We start from the raw sequence: 12,524 nt of genomic DNA, 5'->3' as shown, positions 1-12,524 counted from the left end.
TTGGGGACCCCCCGCCCCCCCTTCACCTCCTCGGCCGCCTCCTCCAGCTGCTCCCGGCCCTCGGGGTCCTGCGGCCTGGGGGGACACGGGGGGACATGTGGGGACACAGAGAGGACACGGAGATCACAGAGGGGGACAGGGACACACGGGGTCACACAGGGACACACGGGGGGACATGCAGATCACACGGGGACACCACACAGTGACATGGGGTCACACGGGGACACACAGCGACACAGCGACATGGGAGGACACGGTGGGACACGGGGTCACATGGGGACGCACAGGGACGCAGGGACATGGGAGGACACGGGGTCACACGGGGACACACGGGGACACACAGGGTCACGGCTGAGCCCCCGCTGTCCCCAGACGTCCCCTGTCCCCACCTCTGGGGACAAACGTCTTTGTCCTGCAGCTCCTGGTGCCTGAGGAGGGGACACAAGAGTGAGACCCCCAAAGCGTCCCCAGAGCGTCCCCGTCTCCCCCCGCACCTGTCCCTGTCCCTCTGTGTCCCTGTGTCCCCCCACCTGTCCCTGTCCCTCTGTGTCCCCGTGTCCCCCACCTGTCCCTGTCCCTCTGTGTCCCCGTGTCCCCCCACCTGTCCCTGTCCCTCTGTGTCCCTGTGTCCCCCCACCTGTCCCTGTCCCTCTGTGTCCCCGTCTCCCCCACCTGTCCCTGTCCCTCTGTGTCCCCGTCTCCCCCACCTGTCCCTGTCCCTCTGTGTCCCCGTGTCCCCCCACCTGTCCCTGTCCCTCTGTGTCCCCGTCTCCCCCACCTGTCCCTGTCCCTCTGTGTCCCCGTCTCCCCCACCTGTCCCTGTCCCTCTGTGTCCCCGTCTCCCCCACCTGTCCCTGTCCCTCTGTGTCCCCGTGTCCCCCCACCTGTCCCTGTCCCTCTGTGTCCCCGTGTCCCCCACCTGTCCCTGTCCCTCTGTGTCCCCGTGTCCCCCCACCTGTCCCTGTCCCTCTGTGTCCCCATGTCCCCCCACCTGTCCCTGTCCCTGTCCCTGTCCGTCTGTGTCCCCATGTCCCCCCACCTGTCCCTGTCCCTGTCCCTGTCCCTCTGTGTCCCCATGTCCCCCCACCTGTCCCTGTCCGTCTGTGTCCCCGTGTCCCCCCACCTGTCCCTGTCCGTCTGTGTCCCCGTGTCCCCCCACCTGTCCCTGTCCCTCTGTGTCCCCGTCTCCCCCACCTGTCCCTGTCCCTCTGTGTCCCCGTGTCCCCCACCTGTCCCTGTCCCTCTGTGTCCCCGTGTCCCCCCACCTGTCCCTGTCCTTGTCCGTCTGTGTCCCCATGTCCCCCCACCTGTCCCTGTCCGTCTGTGTCCCCATGTCCCCCCACCTGTCCCTGTCCCTCCGCGCCTGCTCCGGGTGGGTGAAGCGAAACGTGTGAATTCGCCCCAAAAGCAGGCGCTGGCCTGGGGAAAAAAAACGCGATTTGGGGAAAAAACGAGACCCGGAGGGGTGGGGGCGGGGGGCTCGGGGGGCTCAGGGGATTGGGGGGATTTGGGGGGATTTGGGGGGATCTGGGGGCAGTCCGGGGTGATTTGGGGCAGGTCAGGGTGATTTTGGGGTGAATTGGGGCGGTTCGGGGTGGTTTGGGGTGATTTTGGGCAGTTTTGGGGCAGTTTTGGGGTGATTTTGGAGTGGTTCAGGATGATTTTGGGGCGATTTTGGGTGGTTTTGGGGTGGTTTGGGGTGATTTTGGGCGGTTTTGGGGTGATTCGGGGTGATTTTGGGCAGTTTTGGGGTACCCGAGCGCAGCTCCGTGGGCTCCGTCACCCGTTGCCCGTCCAGCAGCGTCTCAGCCCCTTCGCACGGCTCCAGCGTCACCAGCACTGGGGTCACGGCGGGGTCACCGACCCGGGGTCACGGCGGGGTCACCAGGGTCACCGAGCCCCAGGGTCACAGCAAGGTCACCAACCCCGGGGTCACCCCAAAACCCCCAGGGTGACAGCAGGGTCACCAACCCGGGGTCACGGCAGGGCCACCAACCCAGGGTCACAGCGGGGTCACCAACCCGGGGTCACAGCAGGGTCACCAACCCAGGGTCACAGCAGGGTCACCAACCCAGGGTCACGGCAGGGTCACCAACCTGGGGTCACGGCAGGGCCACCAACCCAGGGTCACGGCGGGGTCACCAACCCAGGGTCACGGCGGGGTCACCAACCCCAGGGTCACGGCGGGGCCACCAACCCGGGGTCACGGCAGGGTCACCAACCCGGGGTCACGGCGGGGCCACCAACCCGGGGTCACAGCGGGGTCACCAACCCGGGGTCACGGCAGGGTCACCAACCCGGGGTCACGGCAGGGCCACCAACCCGGGGTCACGGCAGGATCACCAACCCCAGGGTCACGGCGGGGCCACCAACCCGGGGTCACCCCAAACCCACCACTGGGGGGGACAGAATGGGGGAGTCACCCCAAACCCCCCCTCTCCCCCAATACCCTCCCCCCCCACGGGGGTACCTGGGGGTGGTGGCTCCAGAGTTTTTGGGGGGCGTGGGGGGTAACAAAAGGGCATTTTGGGGTGGAGGGGAGCCCCCAAAATCAACGCCACCCCCCAGTTACCCAGTTACCTTCCCCCGAGGGGCGGGGCCGGGTGCGGAACACGCAGTGCGGGGTCCCCACCCCCGGCCCCGACAGACAGATGTCGGCGTCCGTCTGTCCCACCCTGGCGGGACAGCGGGTTGGGGGGGGCACAGAGACTTGGGGGGGTCCCCAGGGGGTCCCCGGGGGTTTGGGGTGGGTCAGTGGGTTTGGGGACCCCCCCGTACCGGGTGTCGCCGTCCTTGAGCTGGTACAGCAGGCACTCGGGCATCAGGGGGTCCTCGCTCAGGTTCACCAGATGGGGGGTCTGGGGGGGGACACCCCAAAATGAAGTGGGGGGGTCAGGGGAGGTACCCTGTATTGGGGGAGGGGGGAGAGGGCATTTTTGGGGGAAAAACAGACCTTTTTGGGGGAGAAAACGCCGACGGTGGCGCCGTCCTCGCGCAGAAAGACCCCCAGCTCGGCCAGTTGGGCCTCCCTGGGGGGCAGGGTTAGGGGGATTTGGGGGTCTGGGGGGCAGGACTAGGGGGGTTTGGGGGTCTGGGGGAGGCAGGATTAGGGGGGTCTGGGCGGTAGGATTAGGGATTTTGGGGGGGGCAGAATTAGGGGGCTCTGGGGGGTCCTGAGGGGGATTTGGGTTGTCCACGGGGGTCCCATGGAGGTTCAGGGGGGTCCAGGGGGCTTTTGGGGGGCGGGGGGTTGGGGTTTTGAGGGTTCACTGGGAGTTTGGGGGACAATTTGGGGGTCTGGGGGTCAGGCTGGGGGCCCGGGGGGTGTTTGGGGGTGGCTGGGCCCCCCTCACCGCTCCCTCCTCAGCTGCTCCGTGCGCCGCAGCTTCTGCTCCCAGCTCTCGTTCAGCTCGGCCACCAGGCGCTCGGTCTCCTGGGGGACGCGGAATTTGGGGGGACGCACACAGACGGCGGGGTCCCCCCTCAGGGCGGGGGAGGGAGGGGTCTGGGGGCATTTTTGGGGTGATTTGGGGGGTTTTTGTCACCTGCAGCCGCTCCAGCGCCTCTGCCGGGCTCAGGGGGGGCAGCGGCTCCGGCGCCTCCGGTGCCCCTGGTGGAGGGGGGGGGGCGGGGGGAGGCGGGTCCACGGGGAGCCCTGGGCGGGGGGAAAATGTGGGTCACGGGGGGGCGGGGGCTGGGTGCCAAACCCCAAAACCCCCAAATTACGGTCCAAAATCTACCCCCAACTCCCCACAAACGCTCCTGACACCCCCAAACCTGCCCCCTCAAAACTGCCCTCAAAAACCCCTCCCCCAAATCCCGTGAGCCCCTAGAACCCCCAGACCCCGCCCAGCCCCCCAGCCCCGCCCCCAGCCCCCCAAAGCCCCTCAGCCCCGCCCCCAGCCCCGCCCACCTTGCCGGCTCAGCAGCCCCCGCCCCCAGCCCCGCCCACCTTGCCGGCTCAGCAGCCCCCGCAGCCCAGCCCCGCCCCCAGCCCCGCCCCCAGCCCCGCCCACCTTCCCGGCTCAGCAGCCCCCGCAGCCCAGCCCCGCCCCCAGCCCCGCCCCCAGCCCCGCCCACCTTGCCGGCTCATCAGCCCCCGCAGCCCAGCCCCGCCCCCAGCCCCGCCCGCCTTGCCGGCTCAGCAGCCCCCGCCCCCAGCCCCGCCCCCCAGCCCCGCCCACCTTGCCGGCTCAGCAGCCCCCGCCCCCAGCCCCGCCCCCAGCCCCGCCCGCCTTGCCGGCTCAGCAGCCCCCGCCCCCAGCCCCGCCCCCCAGCCCCGCCCACCTTGCCGGCTCAGCAGCCCCCGCAGCCGTGCCACCTCCCCACGCAGCTCCCGCACCAGCCGCGCCGTGGGGTCCTCGTTCACCACGGCGTGACAGCGGATCCGCCGCGTCCGGTCCGCGTACCTGGGGGGGACAGAGCCCTGAGACCCCCCCGGGACCCCCCCAGGCTCCCTGAGCCCCCCTGAGAAACCCCAGAGCTCCAGGGACCCCCATTGGGGTCCTCGTTCACCACGGGGTGACAGCGGATCCGGAGCCGCGTACCTGGGGGGCACAGAGCCCTGAGACCCCCTCAGGGTCATCCCCAGACCCCCCCTGAACCCCAGGGAGCCCCAGACCCACCGGAGGGTGCTGAGCGTCTCCTCGTAGTTGATGTCGGCTGGGCTCAGCGCCGCGATCATGGCCGTGCGGGAATTCCCGCCTTGCGGGGGGCAAAACGGGGCAAAAAGAGACAAAATTGGGCTTGGGGGACCCCGCCAACACCAGGAAACACCCCCAAAAATAACCCGGATACGTCAGCTGCCCCAAATCGCGCAGAATTCCACCCAAATTCACTATGCAGCCCCGGGGCTCCAAATCCCCCAAATCCTGCCCAAAATTCCACCTGAACCCCCCAAAGTTCTCCCAAATCCCCCCAGAATTGGCCCGGACCCGCAGTTCACCCCGAACCCCCCCTGCACCCCCGAACCCTCACCCAGGCTCTCCTTGAGCAGCCAGGTCAGCACCGAGTCCCGGTACGGGACGAACTCCGGCTGCTTCTTCTTGTTCTGCTGCTCTTGGGGGGCACAGGGACCGTCACCCCAAAATATCAAAGGGACCCAGGCGTCCGGGGGAGGGGACCTCAAAACCCCCCTTGAACCCCTGAACCCCCCTGAACCCTCAAACCCTGCCTTGAAACCCCAAACCCCCCCTTGAACTCCCAAAGCCCCCTTAAACCCCTGAACCCCTCTGAACCCTCAAACCCCCTGAATCCCCAAACCCCCTTTGAAGCCAAAAACACCCCCTTGAACCCCAAACCCCCCTTGAACCCCAAACCCCCCCTTGAACCCCTGAACCCCCCTTGAACCCCCCTTGAAGCCCCAAACTCCCCCTTGAATCCCTGAACCCCCCTGAACCCCTGAACACCCCCTTTGAAGCCCCAAATTCCCCCCTTGAAGCCCCAAACCCCCCTGAACCCAAACCCCCCCTGAACCCCAAAACCCCCCCTTGCACCCCAACCCCCCTGAACCCCAAACCCCTCCTGAACCCCAAAACCCCCCCTTGCACCCCAAAGCCTCCCCTTGCACCCCAAAGCCCCCTTGAGCCCCAACCCCCCCTGAACCCCCAAACCCCCCTTGAACTCCCAAACCTCCCCTTGGACCCCTGAACCCCCGAACCCCCTCTGAACCCCCAAACCCCCCCTTGCACCCCAAACCCACCGCATCAGCCAGCGTGGCAATGACCTTTCCCAACGTGCTCAGCGATTTGTTGATGTTGGCGCCTTCCTGGGGAAGGGGGGAGGTTTGGGGTCTGGGGGGGGGGTGGGGGGGCTCCCCCGAAACGGGGGAGTGCGGGGTCCCCCCCGAACCTTGAGGCGGGTCCCGCGGGTCCCGGCGGCGTCGGCGCGTTCGCTGCCGGCCAGGTCCACCAGGCTGATGCGGCTCACCTGGGGGACACCGGCGGTTTGGGGGGCTGGGGGTGCAAATTGCGGGGGTCTGGGGGGGGTGTGGTGGGTCCGGAGCTGGACATTGGGGTTGGGGGATTTGGGGGGGTCAGGAGGGGTTTGGGCGATTTTGGGGGGCCAGAGGAGGTTTTGGGGGTCAGGAGGTGGAAACTGGGGGTGAGCGGGGGCTCTGGGGGCGTCACCTTCTCGCCGGGCTCCCCAGGGCTTTGGGGTGACCGGGGGCAGTTTTGGGGTGACGGGGGTCTGGGGGCGTCACCTTCTCGCCGGGCTCCCCAGGGCTTTGGGGTGACCGGGGGCAGTTTTGGGGTGACGGGGGTCTGGGGGCGTCACCTTCTCGCCGGGCTCCCCAGGGCTTTGGGGTGACCGGGGGCAGTTTTGGGGTGACGGGGGTCTGGGGGCGTCACCTTCTCGCTGGGCTCCCCAGGGCTTTGGGGTGACCAGGGGCAGTTTTGGGGTGACGGGGGTCTGGGGGCGTCACCTTCTCGCTGGGCTCCCCAGGGCTTTGGGGTGACCGGGGGCAGTTTTGGGGTGACGGGGGTCTGGGGGCGTCACCTTCTCGCCGGGCTCCCCGCGCCGCTGCGTCACCAGGATGCTCAGCACCGCGTGCGAGCGGCTGCTGCGCGCGTTCAGCTCGGTGGCCGCCACCGTCCTGGGGACACGGTGTGGGCATGGGGTGGGGGCCCCGAAATGGGGGAGGGACACACGGTCCTGGGGACACGGGGACACGGGTGGGGACCCCAAAATGGGGGAGGGACACGGTCCTGGGGACACGGGAACACGGGTGGGGACCCCAAAATGGGGGAGGGACACGGTCCTGGGGACACGGGTGGGGACCCCAAAATGGGGGAGGGACACGGTCCTGGGGACACGGGTGGGGACCCCAAAGTGGGGGAGGGACACGGTCCTGGGGACGCAGGGACATGTGTGGGGACCCCAAAGTGGGGGAGGGACACGGTCCTGGGGACACGGGTGGGGATCCCAAAGTGGGGGAGGGACACGGTCCTGGGGACACGGGTGGGGACCCCAAAGTGGGGGAGGGACACGGTCCTGGGGACACAGGACACTGGTGGGGACCCCAAAACGGGTGGAGGAACATGGGGACACGGGGACATGGATGGGGACCCCAAAACAGGGGGGACACGGGGAGGTGGACACAGGGACACAGGTGGGGACCCCAAAACTGAGGTGGGCGACACAGGGACACGCGGGGGGACCCTGAAACGGGGGGGACACAGGGACATGGGGAGGGGGACATGGGTGGGGACTCCAAAACAGGGGGGACACGGGGACCCTGAAACGGGGGGGACACGGGGATGGGGACACAGGGATGGGGACCCCGAAACTCAGGAGACACGGGGATGGGAACTCCGAATCTCGGGGGGACACGGGGCACCCCCTGGATCTCAGGGTGTCCCCATTTCGGGGTGTCCCCCCTGGCCCTGTCCCCGCTGACCCCATTTTGGGGCGTACATGGGGGGTTTTGGGGGTGTTATGGGTGTTTTTTGGGGGTGTTTTTGGGGTGTATTTGAGGGCTTGGGGGGTTTTTGGGGTGTTTTCGGGGTGCCGTCTCACCTGGCGCAGCCCCTGCTGGCCACCAGCTCCACGATGTCCCCACTTTGGGGTGTACGTGGGGGTTTTTGGGGGTGTTATGGGTGTTTTTGGGGGTGTTATGGGTGTTTTTGGGGGTGTTATGGGTGTTTTTGGGGTTGGGGTGTCTCCGGGGTGCCGTCTCACCTGGCGCGGTCCCCGCTGGCCACCAGCTCCACGATGTCCCCATTTTGGGACATACGTGGGGGTTTTGGGGGGTGTTATGGGTGTTTTTGGGGGCGTACATGGGGGTTTTGGGGGGTGTTATGGGTGTTTTTGGGGGTGTTATGGGTGTTTTTGGGGGTGTTATGGGTGTTTTTGGGGGTGGGGGTCTCCGGGGTGCCGTCTCACCTGGCGCGGTCCCCGCTGGCCACCAGCTCCACGATGTCCCCATTTTGGGACATACGTGGGGGTTTTGGGGGGTGTTATGGGTGTTTTTGGGGGCGTACATGGGGGTTTTTGGGGGTGTTATGGGTGTTTTTGGGGGTGTTATGGGTGTTTTTGGGGGTGGGGGGTCTCCGGGGTGCCGTCTCACCTGGCGCGGTCCCCGCTGGCCACCAGCTGGGCGATGTCGCTGGCCGACGTGACCGCCATGCGCGCCAGCCCGGGCACGTAGGGGCCCAGCAGGGGGTGCTCGCGCACCCGCAGCGCCCCCTGGGGGCGGGGGCCCAGCAGGTCCCGCACGCGCTCGCAGTAAATCTCCAGGTAGCTCACCTGGGGACCCGGCGTCAGGGACCCCAAAACGGGGGGGCATCCCAAAATGGGGGGGGTCTACGAATTGGGGTTCCCCCCCCGAACCCCCAAACTCACCTCCACGGAGAAGCTGAGCTCAGGGGACGCCTCGCGCTCCACGTGGGCGAAAAGGTCCTCGCACAGCTGGGGGGGATGCCCCAAAATCAGCACTGGGGAGTCTGGCCCCAAAACCCCCCCAAAGCGTCCCCAGAACCCTTGGGACCCCCCAGAACCCTCCCAAAGGCCCCCAGAGCCCCTGGGACCCCCTCAAATCCCCCCAAAGGCCCCCAGAACCTGCGGGACCCGCTCCCCCCGCAAAGGCCCCCAGGACCCCCCAGAACCTGCAGGACCCCCCAGAACCCCCCAAAGGCCCCCAGAACTCCCAGAACCTGCAGGACCCCCCAAACCCCCCCAAAGGCCCCCAGAACCTGCAAGACCCCCCAAACCCGCCCAAAGGCCCCCAGAACCCCCAGAACCTGCAGGACCCCCCAGAACCCCCCAAAGGCCCCCAGAACTCCCAGAACCTGCAGGACCCCCCAAACCCCCCCAAAGGCCCCCGGAACCCCCAGAACCTGCAGGACCCCCCAAACCCGCCCAAAGGCCCCCAGAACCCCCAGAACCTGCAGGACCCCCCAAACCCGCCCAAAGGCCCCCAGAACCCCCAGAACCTGCAAGACCCCTCAAACCCCCCCAAAGGCCCCCAGTACCCCTGGGACTCCCCAAGCGCCCCCACAGGAGCCCCCGCTGCCCCAGCCCGTGCCCCCCATTGTGCCGTGGGGCGGTTTGGGGCGCAGGTTTGGGGCCCAGGTTTGGGGGCAGTGCCCGTTTCTCGGGGCGGTTTCGGGGTTCGGCCCCCCCGTACCTGCGGGATGAGCCCCCGCTGGCCCGGGCCGTGCCCCCCGGTCATGGTGTACGTCTTTCCGGCGCCCGTCTGTCCGTACGCCAGCACGCTCACGTTGTAGCCCTCGAGCGCCTGCAGCAGCAGCTGCCGCCCCACGTCCTGGTACACGCGGCGCTGCGACGCGAACTGGGGGTCCTCCTCCTGCGGGCACCCCGAAACCCAATGGGACCCCAAACCGGGACCCTAAACCCCCCTGGGACCCCAAACCAGGACCCCAAACCGGGACCCCAACCCCAGCAGCTGCCGCCCCACGTCCTGGTACACGCGGCGCTGCGATGTGAACTGGGGGTCCTCCTCCTGCGGGCACCCCGAAACCCAATGGGACCCCAAACCCAGGACCCCAATCCAGAGAGACCGCAATCCAGAGGGACCCCCTCACTCCAATGGGACCCCCTCACTCCAATGGGACCCCCTCACTCCAATGGGACCCCAATCCCCCCTGAGACCCCAAAAGATGGCACCCCAATCCAGAGGGACCCCAAAACCCCCTGGGACCCCAATCACTCCAATGGGACCCCAATCCAGAGGGATCCTCAGACTTCAATGGGACCCCCACTCCAGTGGGACCCCCGAAACTCCCCTGGGACCCCCAAACTCCAATGGGACCCGCAAGGACCCTCAAGACGTCCTGAGCCAGCAATGGGGGGGACACAGGGACCCCCCTGAGCCCCCCAAAACACGGGGGGACTCCAAACCCCCCGCGCCCCGCAGCTCTCACCGAGGTGTGGGACCAGTACGAGTGGTCGAAGGTGAAGTGCTTGGTGGCATCTTCGGGCACTTTGGGGTTGGTGATACCTGGGGGGGCAGGAAAAATGGGTCCCTAGCACCCCAAAAACGGGCCCTCCCCAGCCCTAAATGTGGGGGTGAACCCACCGAAAATGGGTTCCCAGCACCCCAAAAACGGGCCCTCCCCAGCCCTAAATGTGGGGGTGAACCCACCGAAAATGGGTTCCCAGCACCCCAAAAACGGGCCCTCCCCAGTCCTAAATGTGGGGGTGAACCCACCAAAAATGGGTCCCCAGCACCCCAAAAACGGGCCCCCCCGAGCCCTAAATGTGGGGGTGAACCCACCGAAAATGGGTCCCCAGCACCCCAAAAACGGGCCCTCCCCAGTCCTAAATGTGGGGGTGAACCCACCAAAAATGGGTCCCTAGCACCCCAAAAACGGGCCCTCCCCAGCACTAAATGTGGGGGTGAACCCACCAAAAATGGGTCCCCAGCACCCCAAAAACGGGCCCCCCCGAGGCCTAAATGTGGGGGTGAACCCACCAAAAATGGGTTCCCAGCACCCCAAAAACGGGCCCCCCCGAGGCCTAAATGTGGGGGTGAACCCACCAAAAATGGGTTCCCAGCACCCCAAAAACGGGCCCTCCCCAGCCCTAAATGTGGGGGTGAACCCACCAAAAAAGGGTTCCCAGCACCCCAAAAACAGCCCCCCCCCCAGAGCCCAAACTTTGGGGCTGCCCCTGCCCAGCCCAGGTCCTTGTCACCCCAAATTTGGTTCCTCCGGCGCCCAAACCCCCCCCGCGTTCTCTATTTTTAGCCCCGGGCAGCTGTTCCGGGCTGAGCGGGACAGGGGGACAGGGGACAAGGACACGGGGGGGGGCGGTCAGGGGGGCCTGGGGGTCCCGGGCTCTGTCCCCCACTCACAGGTCGTGTTCCCCGACATCCGGATCACGCACTTGGCGCGCTGCCGCGTCTCCCGCGCGTTGAACGGCCGGACCCGCACGGCGACCTTGACCTTGGCGCCCGCCATGGCCCCTGGGGGACCCCCAAACAGGCACAGACACCCCCAGATAGGGACACGGTGACCTTGACCTTGGTGCCCGCCATGGCCCCTTGGGGAACCCCAAAACACACCCCCAGATAGGGACACGGCGACCTTGACCTTGCACCTGCTATGGCCCCTGGGGGACCCCCAAACAGGCACAGACACCCCCAGATAGAGACACGGCGACCTTGACCTTGGCGCCCACCATGGCCCCTGGGGGACCCCCAAACAGGGACAAGTACGGGGGAGGGGAGGAGAGGAGGGCAGGGCAGGGGGGGCAAAGGTCAAGGGGAAGGGCAAAGGTTGGGATTGGGGGGGGTGGGGAAGGCCCCTCCCCCCCCCCATGTCCCCATGTGACCCCGGGGCAGACAAACAGCACGTGACCCCCCCCCCGTGTCACAGCCCCCCAAAAATACCCCCCCAAAATACCTGTGACCCCTAAACCTGCCCCCCCAAATACCTGTGACCCCCAAACCTGCCCCCCAAATACCTGTGACCCCCAAACCTGCCCCCCAAATACCTGTGACCCCTAAACCTGCCCCCCAAATACCTGTGACCCCTAAACCTGCCCCCCAAATACCTGTGACCCCCAAACCTGCCCCCCAAATACCTGTGACCCCCAAACCTGCCCCCCCCGAGCCCCCAGAGTCCCCTAAACCTGCCCCCCCACCCCTGATCCCCCAAAGCCCCAGAGACCCCTAAACCCGCCCCCATATCCCCCCAAAACCTCCTATAGCCCCCAAAGCCCTACAGACTCCACCCCCCGTGACCCCCAAACCCGCTCCGTGGGACCCCAAACCCCGCTGCCCCTCCCGCCCCGGGCCGCTCTGCACCTGCCTCGCGTTCCTTCATCCCGGGGCCGCGGAGCGGGGCGGGTGGGGCCGGGCCGGGCCGGGGGAGCCGCCGGGCCGCCGGGAGGAGCCGGAGGAGCCGGGGCCGGGGAAGCCGGGGCCGGAGGAGCCGCCGGGACCCCCGGGAGGAGCCGGAGGAGTCGGGGCCGGAGGAGCCGCGGGGCCCCCGGGAGGAGCCGGACGAGCCGGGGCCGGAGGAGCCGCCGAGGCCCCCGGGAGGAGCCGGACGAGCCGGGGCCGGGGAAGCCGGGGCCGGAGGAGCCGCGGGGCCCCCGGGAGGAGCCGCCGGAATGGGCGGGGCGTGCCCGACGTGACGCAAGGGGCGGGGCGTTGCCGCGCACCAAGCCACAAAGCGGCAACGCCGCGGCCGGTGGGGCCCGCCCGCCCCCTCGAGGCTTTGCGCTTTTTTCCCTCATTTTCTCTCCCTTTTCCGCCCGTTTTCCCCGCAGGTTTCACGCCCTTTTCCGTTTTACTCTTTTGCGGTTTTTCCCCCACTTTCCCCTCGTATTTCTCCCCTATTTTCCCCTCACATTTCCACTGTATTTTCCCCATTTGCCTCCAGCCCCCCCATGGAGCTCTGGGGTCCCCTCGGCCCCTTCGCCAGGTACAGACCCAACCTCACCCAAATTGCCCCAAAATGGTCCCCCACCGATCACCACAGGCAGCGCATTGGCACGGACCGGGACCGCCGTGACGCGGCATTGCCCCTTTAAGGAGCGGGGTCACCCCTGCGCCG

General features: G+C 67.6%; 1 protein-coding gene across 9 annotated transcripts in view; it reads right to left on the bottom strand.

Annotated features, from left to right (window-relative positions):
- KIF1C (kinesin family member 1C) overlaps positions 1 to 12,219 on the bottom strand; it is a 13,940-nt gene extending 1,721 nt beyond the window's left edge. For 2 of the 9 annotated variants that reach the window (XM_071800262.1, XM_071800268.1), the window contains exons 1-21: positions 11,775 to 12,219; positions 10,817 to 10,927; positions 9,885 to 9,961; positions 9,128 to 9,307; positions 8,344 to 8,409; positions 8,069 to 8,247; positions 6,499 to 6,595; positions 5,851 to 5,928; positions 5,702 to 5,767; positions 4,978 to 5,053; positions 4,626 to 4,704; positions 4,288 to 4,409; positions 3,546 to 3,655; positions 3,354 to 3,433; positions 2,954 to 3,029; positions 2,779 to 2,858; positions 2,581 to 2,675; positions 1,756 to 1,839; positions 1,344 to 1,419; positions 342 to 428; positions 27 to 75 (exon numbers count right to left, since the gene is read on the bottom strand). In XM_071800262.1, the coding sequence (XP_071656363.1) occupies positions 27 to 75; positions 342 to 428; positions 1,344 to 1,419; positions 1,756 to 1,839; positions 2,581 to 2,675; positions 2,779 to 2,858; positions 2,954 to 3,029; positions 3,354 to 3,433; positions 3,546 to 3,655; positions 4,288 to 4,409; positions 4,626 to 4,704; positions 4,978 to 5,053; positions 5,702 to 5,767; positions 5,851 to 5,928; positions 6,499 to 6,595; positions 8,069 to 8,247; positions 8,344 to 8,409; positions 9,128 to 9,307; positions 9,885 to 9,961; positions 10,817 to 10,927; positions 11,775 to 12,204 (2,298 nt within the window). In that variant the 5' untranslated portion in view covers positions 12,205 to 12,219. Of the gene's footprint in view, positions 1 to 26; positions 76 to 341; positions 429 to 1,343; positions 1,420 to 1,755; positions 1,840 to 2,580; positions 2,676 to 2,778; positions 2,859 to 2,953; positions 3,030 to 3,353; positions 3,434 to 3,545; positions 3,656 to 4,287; positions 4,410 to 4,625; positions 4,705 to 4,977; positions 5,054 to 5,701; positions 5,768 to 5,850; positions 5,929 to 6,498; positions 6,596 to 8,068; positions 8,248 to 8,343; positions 8,410 to 9,127; positions 9,308 to 9,884; positions 9,962 to 10,816; positions 10,928 to 11,770 lie in introns of all 9 variants that reach the window. The other 7 variants (XM_071800263.1, XM_071800269.1, XR_011736030.1 and 4 more) reach the window with 5 other exon arrangements.
- Between the last annotated feature and the right edge of the window lie 305 nt (positions 12,220 to 12,524).

This window comes from Patagioenas fasciata, chromosome 29 (genome assembly GCF_037038585.1).
Source record: "Patagioenas fasciata isolate bPatFas1 chromosome 29, bPatFas1.hap1, whole genome shotgun sequence".
NCBI classification, from domain to species: Eukaryota; Metazoa; Chordata; class Aves; order Columbiformes; family Columbidae; genus Patagioenas; species Patagioenas fasciata.
The sequence above is the reverse complement of the archived record's forward strand: the minus strand, read 5'-3'. Positions and strand labels throughout refer to the sequence as shown.